The following is an 18,380-nucleotide window of genomic DNA, read 5'->3' on the forward strand; positions in this document are numbered from 1 at the left end:
TTTCCAGCAGGAATTACTGGCTCAAACTAAATCAGCAGGCATTAGGGCAGCTCACTGCAGTGTGTTTGAAAGGGGGAAACAGAGCTTTGCCTGGCCTTGACAAGAGCTATTCATCTTTGTAATTCAATGTGTATGTCACAGCCAGATGACTCCAAGATTTCGGATATCTGAGCACCTCCCTAATTCCCATGGGGTGGTTTTTGGGGGTGCTGAAACCTCATGCTGTCTTTTCTGTCCTGGTGTTTATCAGGACAGGGCAGTCGAGCCTGCCTTGCCAGGTGGATCTGGCTCTTCTCTTTCCTTGAGTGGCTCTGCAGGAACTGCTGCACTGGAGCTTTATGGAGTGGATGGTGTAAAGATGCTTGGCCATATTTTACCATCGTCCTGGTGCTGCCATACTGGTTTCCAGCCCTTGGTGGTCATTCCAGAATGATGATTTACCGAGTGGAATAGGCCTAACTAGACTAATCCTTTTAATGTCTAAGAATGAACCTTAATCCAGCAAAGCTGAGCTTTCCATTTCTGTGGGGAAAATCCACATCCTTCCAGGAGTAAGGGTCCTGGCTTGGCAAGCAGCTTTCCAGAGGGATTATTTCCCTCTTTCTGGTCGTAGGTTTGTAGGCAAGCATGGGGGAGGGTAGCAGGGCTTTTCCAAGTGTGTTGAGTGTCATGTGGAAAACGGAAAGGAAGGATGCCAGGGGAGTTCTGGGAAAAAAGATGGACAGGGGGAGCAAAAGCAGCATCTCTCTAGGTGTTGGACTTCATTACAGCAGAGCACCTGCTAGAGGGGAGCTAATATCCTTCTCTTTAGGAGATGAAGGAACGTGGCTGTTGGAGGTGTTGAGGACTTCCCTCTAGAAGGGTTTTCCTGGCATCAAGACAACACTTTGGAGATAATTTCTGTGGAGGGGAAAAAAGCTTTAGAGCTGGAAAACTTGCCTTACCTTCAGCAGCTGCCTGGAAGGCAAAATGCCACTTCCCATTTTGTGTGAGTGTCAGAGATCCCAGGAAAACAGGCTGTGACAAATACACGAATGCTCCCCCATCTTTCTCGTCATCTTGGTCCAAGCCAGCAGCTGCTTTTGCACATTTTTGTGCCCCAAAATACACATTGCTAGCTTTCTGGGATTGTCCACAAATTCCCTGGGAATCCTTTCATCCTTTCGTTTCTCTCTCTCCCTAGAATGGCAGCGTGACCTGGAGTGATGATGGTGATGGATGCCGAGGAAGAGAAATCTCACGGGACTTTGCCAAGGTCAGTCTGATCATGAGGATTTCAAGGAAGGGGTAACTTCTGGGAATTCTTCCCCTGATCCATGGCAGGGGGTGACCACAGAGCCCTCACTGTTGCTCTGTGGTGAATTTGTAAGAAGGATGTTTTGTCCTGCAGCTCTGCCTACGAACCTGCTATTTTGAGCTATTTTGTTGCCTTTAGTCACTGGATTGTAGTTTGAACTAAGAATTAATAACCAGGCTTTTGACTTCTAAAATTTTAGTCCGTACTCTCTCCATCTGAAAGGAGAATATTTCATTTCTAAAAGCTGCTTAGTCCTGTGCTCATAGATTTGCATGTGGCATCTGTGTGTCACATCAGCTGCAGGAATTCATTTTAGACTGAGCTGGCCCTTTCTGCTGGGGCAGATAATTGTTCTGCAAACACACCGGGGTGTTTTCTTCCCAGAGCTGGGTGAGAAAGGAGAGCTTCCCAGGAAATGAGCCCAAAAAGCCCCCCTCTTCTTTGGACTAGATGAATACCAAGTAGCTTGCAGCACCTACGGGGAGGCTGAAATATGTATTTCCCAAGCAATCTTTGCTTTTCCATCGAGCTGCTCCACAAGAGTAGCTACAACCAGGAAAAAAAATTCCCTGGGGTGTTGCAGGGTTGTTCCTCGATGCAAACAAGAGAAGGAATTAAATTCTTCACGTACAGCTTTGTCTTCTGTCTTGTTCTATATCCCCCTGGATCTCAGAGCCTCACTTCAGCCCTTCCAGACTGTCACTTTTTGGCCTCACAGGGTTCTTGATAGCTGAAAAGTAGATTTTTTTCTATTCCAGAAGTGGTTGTAAGATGACACTCGTGTCTGCCCCTTCTGAAAAATGAGGGGATAATGCTCACATATAGTTCCTCTCTTTTGAAATACAGTGTCTATGGAACTTTATTTTAATTGCTTGAAGGTTTTAAGCCTTTTGGTAAAAATTATTTCTGCAGCAACTCGATTCTAGGGTGGTTCCTGATATTTTTGAAGGCTTTTGGTTTGTTTAGAGGAGCCTTCCCTTACAGGCACTAGTAGTTACAGGAAAGGTCTATTCTTTCATCTCCTCCTTCAAGGCACTTGGAGTTTAACACTTATGTGACAATCCTTGAAGGAGGGAATTGTGAGTTTAGGAGGCACTGCAGAGAAGTTTTACCTCTCTGGTGCCACAAAGGTACCACTGATCTGCCCCAAACCACTGTCACCTTCCTTTTGGTTGTCTCCTCTTCCTTTCCAACCTGCCTTCATAGCTTCTGTCCCCTTTTCCTCCAGGTGGCTTCAAACCCTGCTCGCTAGTGGTGCTGTTAACTGAGGTGAAGGTTGGAGTTGATGATCTTGGAGGTCTTTTCTAAGCTTAATGATTCTGGAAATCCTCTTCCCTTTGGGATGTCAGTCTCTGTACTTGGATGAGTTACTGAGGGGCTGAGCAAGGCAGGGTATGGTGAGGGTCCTTGGAGTGTCACTGCAACCCTGGCCACAAAGTTGCTCAGGAATCTTTCCTTGTTTTTCCTCTTTGCCTGTGGTTTCCTTTCACCCCGGCAGTGCAAACACAGATCACACACTGGAAGAAGCCAATATCACTTTATTTTCTCATTGTGGATTGTACCTTCATTTTTATCTGTTTTCCCCCCCAGCTCTATGAACTGGATAGTGATCCTGAGCGGAAAGAGTTCCTGGATGACCTCTTCATTTTCATGCAGAAGAGGGGTGAGTTGAGCATTTGTTTGAACTCAATGAGCAAAATAGGGCAGAGGAGTGAATTCTTCCCTCCTGAGTTTGAAAGAACAAATCCAGGCCTTGAACTGGCAGATCAGGTGGAAGAGCAGAGCTGAGGCTGGAGATGTTTCTCTTGGGAGATGAGGAGTGCAGTAGGAAAGATCTTCTGCCCGGTAACTTAATTCCACAGGCACTGTTTCTTTACCCTCCTACCCAAAACTGATGATGTCCCTGCACTGAAGGTCCCCAAATCCCTTTGGAAGCAAGGCTGAGTAGCACTGAGAACTCCCTGGTCTCCCTTTCAGTTGACATGTCTCGTGTTTGATTTCAGTGGCATGTATGAATGCCTTCACAGCCACTGTCGCTGCAGTGACATGCAAGCTGGGGACTGGGAAAATGGACACCAAGCCACCTTTTCCTGTGGATTCCCAATGTGTCAGCTTTCCAGTTAGGAATTCTGTGCAATGGAGCGTGGAAGTGCAGACTTGCTCATATTCCTTCCCCTTGCTCCCCTTGGTGTCAGCAAGTGGCATCTCTCCCTACTGCAGGAGTGGGGATGCTGTGTGAAGTCTCTGGGATGTCACACAAGACTCTTTCTGTCCCCTAGTTATCAAAATTCAGTTCCCATTGCAAACTGTTCATAATTAACATGTATTTATATGTGGGGTATGGTATAAAATATTCCTCTCTGAACATTTGTGGTGCTCTCTTCTTACCCCTCCAAGGGTGCCAGTTGTCTTTTGAACTCTGCATCTTCAGATCTGTCCCTCCAGGAGGCTGGATCACAAGTGGAGGGAGGGCTGTCCAATATTGCTCTTCATATCTATGTCCATTTCACCTACCACACAGCTGAGTTGTGTGGATTTTTTTCTCTCCAGCAATTTGAGGTTACGCTTACAAGTTATTAAAAATTAAGAGCTGGGGTTTTTGCTGATATTTTTGGCTTTCATGTGCAGAGGCATAACCAGGATTAATTAATTTCCTTGCAAATGTTAACCTGAGCTCCCTTGTTCAGGTAAGGGCTGGTGACTGAGAGACAGGACAACAATCTGCAGGGTGTGATTGGCAGCAACAAAAACCTCCAGATGCCTGGAGAGAAATCTGCTTAATACTTCAGTGTCTCCTTCCTATACCCTTTTAATTATTTATAATTGACACGTTCACAGAGCCAGGGCTGAGCTGGTCACCAGCTGGTTGCTGGAGGAGTTTAGCTTTTAATCAGCTGGGTATTTCCAAGTGTGTTTGTTTTCTGGAGACTCCCTCGTTTTTCCTGTTTGCCAGTAGGCTGATAATGAAATAGAAGAGCTCTGCACCCATGGGGAAGAGATGCTGAGAGCCTCTGCCAGAGGGGCTGGAAAGGTTTGGCCCTGCTCTGGGGAACTGGCTTGAACTCAGGGTACACAAGGCACTTATGGGCCTGCTTTTTACGTGGGCACCTCAAAAATAAAAAGGCAGGAGGACTCCAGGGAGCCAAGTTCCCTCAGGTTGGTGGGAGAACTGGACAGGATATGCTGAGCTATGGGAGGTGGCTTCTCCTCTGTCCTTAATTTGAGCTGTTGTGTCTTCCTGCAGAAGAAATATTTTGACTTGACATATCCTTTTAGAAGCTGTGTGTCTATTTTTCCCATTCCTGCTCTTCCCAGGGTTTTGGTTTTCTAGTGAGCAGGTGGGTATAGCCACTGTGTCCTGTTTTGAGAGCTTTGCAGCAAAGCTATCATGGAATAATGATAAGGATTCAGGCCTCATTTCTCCTCCCCTTGCTTTATGGGCCAACAAACATCCTAACCCAAGGCTGAACAGCTTCCTTGTTCTGAGAAAGCCCCCCCAAATTTGGCTCCAATGTGGGCTCCTTGCACCTGAGAGCAAAGTGCTGTGTTTCTTAGCTGGTACGTGTGAAGAGCTGCTTAATTTGCACCTCGTGTCTGAAGGGGATGGAAAGCAGCTCTGCCAATAAAAACATTGCTGCTGTAAAAACAGGGATTTGCTGCTGTCCAGGAGGAGCCAGAGAAGCGCCAGCCCTTGTTTGGGGCTGATGGATTTGGGGCACAGATCACAGACTGACGCTGAACCAAACCGAGCCCAATGTGAAAGATAAATGAGAGATTTCACAGGAGCTACCAAGGAGCTGGAGGGATGAAAAGGTTTGGCTGTTGGTGCTGCTTTAGGAATGTATCTCGAAATGGGAAGCCATGAAACAGCCTTAATGCAGATCAAATGTGCAGGTCTCCTCTGCCTCTGAGCACAGCAGGTTGTCGCTGAATGACTGCAGCTGCAAGTGATAAAATGGCCCTTCAGCAGCAATAATGATGGAAGAGGGAGATGAGAGGGAAGCTGTAACTCTTCCTTTGTTGGGTGTTTTATTCCTTGGATGTGTTTAGGGGAATGAGTCCCACCATGGCTGTGATTGAAGGGGCAGATGGGGAGAGGAGGGAGCGTGGCCGAAGGGAGTGATTGGTGTGCAGGACTGGCTTCAAAGCAGTGCTGGGACGTGTATCCCCACTTCCACCTTCCCTTTCCTCACTTCTCCCACAGTCTCGCAGCAAAGGTTGTCTTTCCTGGCACTGAGAAGGGATAAACAGCTTGAGCAGTGCCTTCCCTCCATTTCCATTGCTCATCTGCTGTCTTGTGACACTGAGCCTTGAGGTTTGGTTTTCAGAGCTGTATTTGGTGCTGAGGCCCTGGCCCAGGTTGCCCAGAGTAACTGTGGCTGCCCCATCCCTGGAAGTGTCCAAGGCCAGATTGGACAGGCCTTGGAGCAACCTGGGCTGGTGGAAGGTGTCCCTACCCATGGCAGGGGGGTGGAACAAGATGGGCTTTGAGGTCCCTCCCAACCCAAACCGTTCCATGATATATTTTTAACATCCTGCTGCATGAGGGCATGGACTGAGCATTCCCTGTTACTGCACTGTGGAGTGAGTTGCATCACAGGCACGGAAGCTGGATTTGTTCCACCTGCCTCTGAAGACACTGCAGGCAGGAGCAGTTTAGTAAGTGCCCTAAGTGCTTCCCTTCCAGTAACTCGGGGTATCTTGTGTTCCCACATCTTTTGTATTAACTGAAATAATTTTATTACAGAAATGTCTATAGCCAGATGGGCAAGTTCACTTACTCAGCTCAGCTTTGGCATCTCCCACTTTGGAGCAGTGGGATTGTTACGTCCCTGGAAGGATCAGTGATTATGCAGGACATTCCTCTAGAGAAGAGCTTTGCTGGGGAGGAGCTCTGAGCGTGTGCTGTGGTGTATTAGGAAAGGCTCCTTTCCAGGGAAGCTGCTTTGTTCATTTGAAGTCCTGCCTTTGTGAAACCCTCATAAAATGTCTGCAATTGTACAGCTCTGCTAATTCTGTTCAAGGTTCCTGTGTGACCCAGGTTTTCCCAGATGGCTTGACCATTCTGGTGCTTGATGTGTACATACATAGAAGGGGCTTTGTAAGCCTGACTGTGTGGTTTTAATGTTTTCCTGCTGTTGTATGCTCTGGCTGAGCATTTTGGATGTGGAAATACAACAAATCCAGGGGATTGACAGCAGCATTTACTGATGGATTCTTTTATCTCTAGGCCAAGTGGTTGTTTATGCAATGTCTGTTTAGGGAATACGCTTCATTCTTCCACTGATTCAATTCTCCACGTTTCTTCTTTTGATCCTCTGGAGATATTTTTGACTCTGAATTAAGCAATGTAGTTCTCTAAACGAGACATCAATAGACATAAATTCTCAGCATCCTTTGCTCGTGCTACCTGCTTGGTGCTGCAGCAAATGCCTCCCTAAACAGCAGGTGATGCTCTGCAGTGGAAAATTCCCACCTGAAACACCACATAGGTTTCTTCTGGATGGTCCCAACGAACCAGGGAAAGTGTTTTTCCCTGTCAAACCCACAGCTACATCTCTGCCTCCTGTACTTCCCTTAAGAGCCTCTTTGGTCACCTATTCTAACATAGAGTGAGAAAAATGGGGACCTGTGTCTTGTACAAGTGGAATGCAACGGGGATCCATGAAATATTTTAGGTTTTTCCTTTCTGTTGTTTGAAAGAATGATTTTTTCCTTAATTTGTAGAGGGAACTGCCATTCTGGTTACATTCCTCTGTTCTTTAAGTGCCTGGAGCTCAGTGGCTGGGATCAGAATCCACCACTGCATGTACTTACACACCTGGAAGTGATGGTAGGATTTAAAACAAGCACAAAACCAAGTGCCTAGGGTCTCCAAACAACATGAATCCAGCTCCTCTGGGAAGGAATCCCATCCCTGAAATAGTGTTCCTTCTAGCATCCCAAAAATGTTGCAGAGAGTGTCTTGATGATCAACCTTAAGTTGGTGACTAAGCCTCCACCAGAAATTGATATTTTGGGGAGTTTTCCTGCCAATTCCAATAATTTAGGAACAGTTGTCAGCAGGTATTTCCAATAAGACCCAGATTTTCTCCCTGTTTTTTATACATTAAAACATTCATTACAAGCAGATATGACAGTTTTTTTCTCTAATTTGGAAAAAGCCTGTAAGCTGCCCTTTGCAAAGATCTGAAAAAAAAAATCTTTTCTGGGAAAATAAACATTACAGTTCAAAAAATGAATTATCCCTTGGTTTTAAGCTGATGAAAATGGTGTTTTAGAGTGAATATTGCTTCAACTTCAAAGAAAAATCATACAGCTGTGGCTGTAATTAATGGGAAAATAGTGTGAGGAGTTTGCTTGGTTCTGGCTTACAGGAGATTTGTTTTAAATTTAGTCAGGGTGAGGAATGTTCGAGCAGCTGAAACATTTGATTGTGAACTGGGTTGGCACTGGGCAGGGTGCAGAGGAAATTAATGTGAAGTTATTGAGTGTTGTTGCTTTGCATCTACCTTTCTGTAGGTTATTCAGGTGATTCCACCTGCTATAGGTGAGGATCCAAGTCTCAGGTGCTCCTATCTGGGTGTACAAAACTGGGTGATGGAGTCAGAGGCATTTTTTCCTCACTTCCCCTGCAGACTGAGGTGTTGAATTTTGTCACGTTTCTCCAACCCCCAAAACTGGATGTTTGTGTCTTAAATCCTGCTCTTCTCAAATCTTTTCTTACTTTGAGACTTCCTCTTCCCCCCCCAAATTTAACATCACTTTTTTAAATGATTAATGAACTCCTGCAGAAGTGGCTCAGCACTCAAGAGATGACCCTGCAGATATCCAGGTGTGTTTCTACCTCTCCTTGCCTGGAGAAGAAGAGTTTTATCCCCGTGTTTCTGTGGAAACCCACCACCGCTTGCACGGGGGTTCAACATCTGGTGAAGAAATTGGTACTGTGGAATATATTGGACCCAGCTGGGTACAGGAGGACAAATCTCCATGGGATCTCTCTTCCAGGGGGAAGGTTAATGTGGCTGGAAGCCTTGGCTAATGTGAGCAGGGCACTGGATGCCAGTTAAGGAGCCGAAATCTGATAAGGGACTGCCGAAATTCGATAAGGGGCTGCTGTCAGCCCCACTCAGGGAGGAGGGAGGGACTGATGGCTTTGAAGGGGTGCAGATAAGAAGTGGCCTCCTGTCAAATAGAACATGATTGATTACCCTCTATCCTGGCTCCCGCTTGGATAGAAGTGTCTAATGGGCTGCAGGCTCCAGATCAGGTAGTGACATTCCTGTTGGGAGGTGGGAATGCCATGCCCAGAGAGGCGGGAGATCAGCTGTGGCACAGCAGGGAGGAGAGAGGTGCTTTCCCTTCTGGATCCCTTTGCTTTTTATTCTGACTCTGAGGGAGACAAACCAACAAATAAAACTCAGGCAGCTGGGGTGGCTGAAGCCCCAGCTTTGCCTGGAGCCAGCCAGGATTTGTCCTTGGAGAGGTATTCAGGCAAACCAGGAGCTGAGGCAGCGCAGGGTTCAAGTTGATTTGCTCGTGTTCAACGCTGTAGAAGTGAATTTTCCCTCTGTTTAGCCTGGGAGATCATAGACACCAAGTAATTACTCTGCCTCTCTTCAAAGAAACATAAAGTTCTCATCAAGATTTGGTTCAATATTATTTTAAACCATTGTAGACTTTTCCAGTTTCCTGGGGAAAACTGTTCCTTTTGGCTATCTGATATTGTTTCTCTTTGGAACATATTTAGAGTGGAAAGAGCAGCTTTTTCTTTACCTGTTACAAGTTGTGTCTTAAAAATGCTCCTTCTATGCCCATTTTTCAATCCAGAACGTGTCTTATTGCAACTTAAATGTTGCTCTGCAGAATAAATATTTGGGATTCTTACCCCCTTTGCTCCTTACTATAAAATGGACACTTCTGGAGGTAAATTGGATAGGAAAAGAGGAAGGTGATTGGAAAAGCAGTGCTGCAGGATGGATGTAATTAAGTGTTCTTTGTCTCCTGCATGCAGGATGAGTCATGGCTTAGGCTGCTTGATGGTGGCCTTTGGAAGGGAATCTCCATCATGGAGGACTTGGAAAGCCAAGCAAACCCCTGAAAAATTAGAGGGAACTTATTTCCTATAATTTGGTTAAAAACAGACTCTGGGGCAGTCTTCATCAGTCTGCATCTTCAGGTTGAGATCTGACTCTGAAGTCTGGCTAAGAGAGGATGAAGAATGGGAAAACAAACCCCCTTGGGCAGCGTGGTTGGACGGGTGAGGAAGATGATGGTCCAAAGTTTAGTCCCTCAGCAAGGGACAGCTGAGTGAGGGAGCAGAGCCTGCATATGCCAATGGCTTGGCCAAACCCCCTTCCCAAGGAGCTGGTTCATAGGTTTAAAACCAGCCATTTCAAAGTTTTCTAGGGTTCATAGCTTCCTCAACTGCTTAAATAGCTTTTGAAGAGTGAAAATCAAACAGTTGCTGCCTCTCCAGAGCAGGGGACATTGAGGCCTCTCCAGATAAGCCCTTGAGGCTTCTCTTCCATCTGCCTGGAACAGAAGAGGCTTTTGAAGGGGTGAAATTCCCTTGAAGGACAGAGATGTTTATAGCTACAGTCAACCTTCCTCCAGGAAAACTCTTTATTCCAGAAGTCTGAATTGTAGCCACAGCTGTCTTTCTCCTCAGAAAATCAGGAGCCTGTGGGCTATGGGATGACTTCCCTTCCAGAGTTTGCCTGTCCAAGAGTTTGTCTTCCTGAGGTCCCCCATCAACTCTGCATCTTTCCTTTTCCAGTGGAAAAAGGCTCCTTGTGCCCCCTGTTTGACTGATTCCTTGCAGGAATGAGCCAAGGTATGTAGCTCAGGTTATATTAAAAGGAAAAAAAGTTGTTTTCCAAGAAAACTAGGAGAGGAACCAGTCATCTTCCTCTCCCTCCTGAAGTCAGGCTAGGCTTCAGGCATACAGAATTTCTGAGAGCTGGCAGGAGAGGGAGGCTTGGAAGTACAGTAAAATGAGTTTGCCATCAAAAGGCAACAAGTCTTATGCTGTGCCCCCGGCTGCTGACCTTTCCCTCTGGAATTCTCCCCTCTGACCTCGGGATCATTAATCCTGATGCTGCCAGATGACAGTAATCCATCATGGCCCCTGACAAGCCTTGCAGCCGCCTGTGAAAGGATCCGCTCGGCTTCAGCATCCAATCGTCCCATGATACTCGTTTTTCAGCCTTTCCTGTTGGAGCAGTGGGGGTTTCCAATAAAGACTTTATCGCCTCGGCTTTCCTCAGAGAGGGCTGGGGGAGGAGAGATCCGAGGAAACACTCAGCCACGGCCTGCCCTGGAAAATACAGAGAATTTACCAGGTCCAAACCCAAAATCATTCTCTGCCCGATCTGGGCCTTGTTACTTGGAGTAGCACTACAGGAAAGGATGGGAAGGAAATTATTCCATCTACGTGCTCAAGTGGAAGAAGGATGGAAGTAGTTTTGTCCTTGCTGTAGTTTCTCTTCTGTTTAAGGAAATGTTATGGGGGAAAAAACAAACTAGAGGTTTTCTTAGTTGATAAATATATATGCTGTGTATAAACATATTTAGCTTAATCTATAAATCTGTATTTCTATATAAATATTTGCTAGGGGAGTTTATATTTAGTTTACAAATGAAATTTCAGGACACTTTGGCCTTGTTCAAAAGCAAACCTGAGGAAGGGAAGGTGCCCAAGGGCTGGTGAGGTGGGGAGGTCAGATCTCAGTGCTGTTCCTGCTCCACCTGGAGCAGGCTCTTTGGAAACGTTTAAACCTTTATTTCCTGCTGATGTAGATGATGTTTTTGCCTTTCACTGGAGCATTTGGATAAATATACTTTGTGTATTTTTCCAACTGCTGAGCTGGGGGAGTCTGGAGAAGAGTAAAGGTGTGTTTGGGATAAATGCAGTGTATTAAAAAGTGGATATTTCTGAATACTTCTGTATTAGCAGCTTGTTCGCCTGAGGAGCTTTATCCATGACCTTCCCTTTCACTCTCCATCTGGTCAGTGTCCAAGGAGAGCTGGATGAAAGTCCCCTCTATACAAGTTAATGCTATTCCCTAAATTGGATTGGGGAAAAGTGGGTGGCTTTGAGGGTGGCACCAAGTTGCTGGAGGAGTAGGGGGGAAAGGGGCTCGATGCTGCCCCCAGGGGAGTAAAGGCTTTGCAGCTTTAATTAATTAACGGAGGGGCATTTTGGGGGTGTAAAAGCCAGCCCTGGCTCTTCCTGGAGACCTCAGAGGGAACTATTTCCCTGTTTTCCCTTTGGGTGTGACTGTGGTTGCTGGGGCTCAGCTGATGAATGATAACTTGGGGCCGGTAACATGATCGTTCCCAGCGCTCTGCGGGTCCTCTGGGGCTGTCCCTGGGCTCTCAATCTGCAGTAACAACTCCGAGACAAAATGGAGGCTCCACAGAAAACAGAGCAAACTGAGGCTTTTGGGGGTGGCCAGCTGGGATGGATGGAGCCACGGAGCGTTCAGAGGGTTTGGAAGCACCTCCACCTCTATTCCCCCAGGGAGCGGTCACCTCTGAAATGCAGGAGGAGGATCTGCTGCAGCTTGTGGAATTACTGCTTTGTGGACTTTCTGCTGTGGGCAGGGAAGGGGCTGTTTGGACATATCATATAAAATTATATGAATCTGGTCAGGTGCTCCTGATGTTTGCTTGTGCTTTAAGAGTTGTAACTCAGTGGGATTTTCAGCCCTTTAAAGTGAAAAAATTTACTTTTTTATCCACCGTCTCATTAACGTGTGGGAATTGGCACCATGAGCTAATGCCTAACAGGCTTCCAAAAGAAAAGAGAGGGGAAAAAAAAATCCCACTTGGATGTATAATGAGGACATCTGCAGAGCTGAGCTCCTTTTCACTGAACAGAATAAACCCCATTTATAAGGGCCATAAACTCCTCTGCTCCGGGGCATTAAGCGAATCGCTGGCTGAGGAGCAGTGGCACAAGCCTCCCCTGTGGATTGGGTATTCCATGATTGTCCATTACAGCCCTTCCCAGGCTTTCCTGTGAAGGCTGGTGCTGACCATTGTGGGAGACAGGATACTGACCTCAGATGGATGGCTCTTTGATCCGGGACAGTATTTCCTAGGCAAAATAAAAGGGTTGCTGCATCAGCTTTTTTTTCCCCCTTTCTTCCTCTCCATGCCTAAATCTCATTAATTTGACTTTTAGCACTTTGAGGAGCTTCTAAAGGGGCACTAACAGGTTAAAAATCAGATTTTCTTTTCTGTTAATCCAAAAGATGAGAAAACTGAGCAGGAAGGATAGAGCTGGTTCCCTGTCCTGCCCTCAGAAGGACAGAACAAGACCTTGGTTTGGGCTCCAAAAGGTACTGGGATGCTTGGCACTCCTCACAGCTGCTGTGTGGCCTCGTCAGGGAGTTATTTGGGAACATTTTGAGGGAAAAGGAGAGTAGGAGGATATAAACACTGTGTGAACAGCAGAAAGAGCAGCCCTTTATTTACCTGTCAAGGTTGTAGCAAAAGGTTCTGCACGTGACTGTGAGGGGGGATGGAGATGTGTGGGGAAGAGATGCTCTCTAGTATCATTTATCCCTTTATTTTGCTGTTCCCAAGCAATACAGAACAACACATCCTGGGGAATAAGGGAGCTGAACTCCAACATAGAGTATCTGGAGTTGCCTGGCTGCTCAGCACCTTACTGAGCACAACCAGTACAGATTTTTATCTGAGACTGCCCTGAGCTCATAAAACTGATTCCTCTGTGCCTCAGCCCCAGGATTGAATAGTCCCAACTTCCCCTCTTTCTGTTTTAGAAGTTGCTCGTTGCTGTGGGTTATTATTGGTCTGATAATTGCTTTTGCCCACAGGAAAGGATCCTTCATGGAAAGGATGTGCCATGTAGCTGCACTTCTCTGCCTCATTTACTCGCTCATGCAGAGGCCTCAAGCCAGGCTGCAAACAGAGCTCCTGGATTTCCTATTGGAAGGAAGATCAATAGCCCCAGCCTGCCAGTTTTCTTGTCCTCCTTTTCTCCCTGACTCCATGCTCCTTTCCCTGCTGTTTCCCTGCAGGAACTCCCATCAATCGGATCCCCATCATGGCAAAGCAGATCCTGGACCTCTACATGCTCTACAAGCTGGTGACCGAAAAGGGAGGGCTGGTGGAAATCATCAACAAGAAGATCTGGCGGGAGATCACCAAAGGCCTTAATCTGCCCACCTCCATCACCAGTGCCGCGTTCACCCTGCGGACACAGTAAGTCAGGAGGGCTGACAGCAGGGATGGCCTGGGCAGGACCAGGAGCTGGGCTCCTGGATGTGGATCCAATCCCTTGCACTGCCCTCTTTTTTGCCTCTTCGGAGTTTAAACTCCTCAGGGCGTGGAGGGTCTTGTCTGTCTCTGAAGAGCACTTGGCACAGGGAGGAAGGAGAGAAGGGAGACAGACCTCCTGATTTTGGGCATCAGGTATGAGCCTGATCATTTCATGTGTGTTAGCACTGGAAACTTGGAATTTAGCAGCTCCTCACTGTGAAGATTGCTTTTCTGAGCTGCAGTACTCTATTGGGGAAGAAAGAAAGGAAGAAAAAGTGGAATAAGCATCAGAAAATAACCATGAAAGTAAAATGCCTGAAAAATTATGCAACAGAGCAAAGCTGTGCTTTAGCTGTGAAAGGCTGGAGTCTGGGAATCTGCTCTCAGCTCTTATGGGTTTTTTGGGAGTTATTAGAAACCCCTGAGTCCCAGAGAGGGAAGCTCTTGCCATTTCCTCAGCCTTTGATACAGCAGGCTGTTCCTGCAAACCTGTGTGCTAAAGTGATAAGGTTTGGTGCTGCCCAGTACAAATGACTTGAATCAAGGGCAATTCCTCAAACTTCCTTCCTTGAATTACGTGTTGTGATCTGAGACCTTCGTCCTTAGAGTTTTAGATTCTCGACTGTAAAGGACTTGTGGATGATTCTTAGATGGTATTTTAGCTGTAAAGAAGTCCTGGATGAATCTTTTCTGCCCTTGTGGGTGTAGTAATATATATTCATGCGTTTTCCTACAAACATTGAGTGAATTCAGGGTTTTAGCTTCGCCCAATGCTTATCACAGCAAAGGCTCCAGATCCACCAAGAACCTCAGGCTGAGAGTCTTCCTGTCCCCAGTGCTTGTTTCCATAGCCTGTAATTCCATGTTCTGCTGAGCAAGTGCTGGAGTTTCCCTGTGCTTCCCTCTCCCCAGGTACATGAAGTACCTCTATGCCTATGAGTGTGAGAAGAAATCCCTGAGCTCCCCGGCTGAGCTCCAGGCTGCCATCGACGGGAACCGGCGGGAGGGCCGGCGGCCCAGCTACAGCTCCTCCTTGTTCAGCTACTCACCCACCACCTCAGGGCCTCCCTCCCTCCTGTCTCCCCCCAAAATCCGCTTCCCCATCATCGGCGTGGCACCAGGCAGCGGGACCAGCAACCCTCGGGTGTCTCCAGCAGCAGCCATCAGAAAAGGTCAGCTACTTCTGCTTGCAGTTGGAGGCACTGAAACACAGTTATCAGGGAATCACAGAATCAGCTGGGTTGGAAAGGGCTTCTGAGATCATCAAGTCCAACCCTTGATCCAACCCCACTGTGGTTACCAGGCCATGGCACTGATGCCACATCCAGTCTCATCCTAGAATGCTCCAGGGACGGTGAATCCACCATTTCCCTGGGCAGCCCATTCCAATGGCTGATCACTCTCTCTGTAAAAAATTTCTTCCTAATGTCCAACTTAAACCTTCCCTGGCACAGTTTAAGACCAAGCCCTCTTGTCCTACTGCTGGTTCCTGGGAGAGGAAACCAACCCCTGGCTACAGCCTCCTGTCAGGCAGTTGCAGAGTGAGGTCTCCCCTGAGCCTCCTCTTCTCCAGGCTGGACAACCCCAGCTCCCTCAGCCTCTCCTTGCAGGACTTTGTGCTCCAGTCCCTTCCCCAGCCTCGTTGCTCTTCTCTGGACCTTCTCCAGCACCTCAATATCCTTCCTGAACTGAGGGGTTTCCATTTTATCCATCCAGACTGCTTTGAATTTGAGATTAGTGGGATTTGGGTGGCTTGAAATGACCTGCCTGTGGTTTAAACCCTTGCATGAGGGACTAAGTGACTCTCTCCTCCTTTTCCAGGTGACGGAGTGCCCTTGACTGTGTCTATGCCAAATCGTATTGCTGTGCCAGTGACCTTGAGTAGCCAGCAGGCAACTGTGGCAGCAAGAACAGCCACCCTGGAGCAGCTGAGGGAGAGGCTGGAGTCAGGAGAGCCTCCGGAGAAGAAGGTGTCACGGACGACCGAGGAGGAGCAGCGGCTTGTCCAGCAGGCTCTGCAGCGCAACCTGTTCAGCATGGCACGGCAGATCCCCATGAAGATCAAAATCAATGGCAAGGGTGAGCAGCAGAGACAAAACACAGACAAAAAGCCCTTGGAAACTGGAGCAGGGAGGGAAACGCTTCCAGTCTGGAATGTCAAACACACAGGCTGGGTTATCTCTCAGGGTCCCAGGCAGAGGGCGCGTCAAGAAGGTGTTAAAGTGGAGCACAACAACTGCAAAGCTGAAGTGTGGCAGTGTTTTGTTGAGCTTTACTGCTGGTTGTATTATCCAGCCTCATCTGAATCCAGCCTGGATTCAGAAGGACCTTTGCCCTGTTCACAAAGCTCTGCATCCAAGCTGATCAAACCCACCTGACCCACCCAAGGAGACCCTTTCTCCAAGCTGGTGACCTCCTGTGTCCAGCACAGCGAGGCTGCTGCAGGGCTCAAGCTCTTCCACCTCCACAGAACTTCCACCCTGTTAATTGACCGTGGAAGTAACAGCTTGGTACAGGTCTCCAACTGCAGGAGACTGGGAGAGAGATGCCCAGCTTTAGGAATCCTTTCCCAGGTGGGGTGAGGAGGCCATACAGACCTGTGTGTCTGTGCAGGGCCCTGCGCATCCCAGGGCTTTTAGCAAGGCAGGTGATTTCTGCCCACATCTGCACAGCCTCAGGGCAAAGAACTGCTGGCAAGGCTGGGTTAGGAGGTCACATCCAAGCAGCATTCATGGCCTGGGAATTGCTCTCCTGAAATGCTTTGGAAAAGGGGACTCACCCTGGAAAGGTCACTCATTGCAATCAGTACTGTGATAGAATGGCTTCAAAAGTTGATTAATGCCCTGACTCCCTTACCTGTCCCGGGGCTGCACCTCACCAGGCAGGCAAAGCCTCTGTCCCAGCAGCTGCTTCTTCCAAACCTTTTGATCCTTTAAAATTAAAGGCCTCAGCTCCCTACTAATTGTATATTTGGAAGGAGGCACAAGGCCAGGCCAGTTTGGCAAGGCTTAGAAGGGAAGAGGTGTTCTTGTTCTAGCAGTGCTGGTCAGTGCTTTTTTGGGATGCTTTGCTAGAAATATAGATAGAAAAGGGTCAAAGTAGATTCCTCTGAAGCAGCAGCAGCTGGGATTGGGACTTCACAGTTCCTGTCAGCTGTGCATCCACCTAAATTTCACATCACAACTAAAATAGTGAGTAAAAGGGAATACAAATTTTATCAAGTAATGTTCATTCCCTCTAATCTCACTTTACTTTCACCCTGAACTTCCTAAATCAAAACAGAGGGAACAATTTTAGTCCTTACAAATAGTAACAGGCTGAGCCCTGAGGATTCAGGAATAGTATTCCCACCTTTGTGAGCTGACTGCAGGCAAGGCTGTCCTGTCTTTCGTGCCCTAATTTTTCCAAGTGCACAATCAAAATCATAATTTTGAGAAGTGCTTTTGATAAGCACAGCATGAGCTTATCACGGCTTGATAACAACATTTAAGTTAAACCTTAAGAATGAGGAGTTTTTAGGGGGGAGTGGCCTTGCTCTCCTCTGCGGAGGAGCAATCCTGTAATCCAGGCTCACTCATTATGGAGTGCTTAGGTTGGAGGTTCAGGAGGTTCTGGAAGAGTTTGACATTCAGCTCCCCTCAAACATCACTGCAAACTCAACCCCTGCTCTGCATTGATACTTCCAGAGCTGCCCATCACCCTCCAGGCTGAGGATATAGGAAAAGGTCCCCAGATTTCAGGTCGAGTGGACTGTTTCCTGGGTTTTCCCCTCCCTCCAGTGGCCGCTGGAGCTGCTGCAGTCCAAGCACACCAAGTCACAGCAGCTCCCTGAGGAGCTGAGAACTAGGCCTGTGCTCCCAACAACGGCCACAGTCCAGCTGATTTAAGTATGGTCTTGTCTCATGTGCTCCCAGCTCTTTCCTGGGAGGGGAACATCAATTTGGCCTTCAGGGAAAGATTTCCAAACGCCCGTGAGCTCCCAGCCTCCCCCCAGCTCACACCAAAGCACTTACACACTTTCATAGAATCCCAGGGTGGTTTGGGTTGGAAGAGACATTAAAGCTTATCTAATTCCACCCCCTGCCATGGGCAGGGACACATTCCAGTATCCCAGGTTGCTCCAGACCCCATCCAACCTGGCCTTGGGCACTTCCAGGGATGGGGCAGCCACAGCTTCTCTGGGCAACAAAAATAATAGAACGTGGACATCATGTGGGGACTTCCTCTCCAAAGAGGGGACAAAAGGAGGGCTGTGGTCACTTCTGGGGAGCACAGGGAACAAGATAGTCACTCTCTAACTCTGCATCTCTTCTTTCCTGGAAGAAGACAAGCCCGACTCGACAGCAGCACTGAACTTGTCACCCAACGGCATCGGGAGCATTAACATGTCTGTGGAGATCAACGGCACCACTTATGCTGGTGAGAAACCCCTCCTGGGACAGGGGAGAGCCAAGCTGGGGGAGCAGAGTGGGAAGTGATGTGTTCCTGGGGGCTGGGCTTTGCCAAACTGGGATCTGTCTGGATCAGAAGGTGCAGGAGGAGGTGATTTCTCTTCTCTGTTTTTGGCCTGGCCAGGATGAACACCCTTGCCTTGGTGTTAATATTTTTAAAATGTAAAGGGAGAGTCTTCTGTGAAAGTGTTAATAGGAAAGCACCTCTTCTCCTGAGGAGGTGCTTTACTCAGCATTTCCTCACACATATCTGGCAAGCAGGAATTGTCCCCTGTACTCTGCTCGAGCAGTTTTGCTTCTGCAGGTCACACCTGCACATCCTTGGGCAAATCCCAAGT

General features: G+C 47.6%; 1 protein-coding gene across 1 annotated transcript in view; it reads left to right on the top strand.

Moving 5' to 3' along the window:
* ARID3B (AT-rich interaction domain 3B) overlaps window positions 1-18,380 on the top strand; it is a 30,426-nt gene that overhangs the window by 10,150 nt on the left and 1,896 nt on the right. Inside the window, 6 exon segments of the mRNA XM_018081427.3 lie at window positions 1,184-1,255; window positions 2,888-2,960; window positions 13,351-13,534; window positions 14,504-14,763; window positions 15,413-15,670; window positions 17,915-18,010. Of these exon segments, the coding sequence (XP_017936916.3) occupies window positions 1,184-1,255; window positions 2,888-2,960; window positions 13,351-13,534; window positions 14,504-14,763; window positions 15,413-15,670; window positions 17,915-18,010 (943 nt within the window).

This window comes from Manacus vitellinus, unplaced genomic scaffold (assembly GCF_001715985.3).
Source record: "Manacus vitellinus isolate BGI_N305 unplaced genomic scaffold, ASM171598v3 scaffold_53_pilon, whole genome shotgun sequence".
Lineage (NCBI taxonomy): Eukaryota > Metazoa > Chordata > Aves > Passeriformes > Pipridae > Manacus > Manacus vitellinus.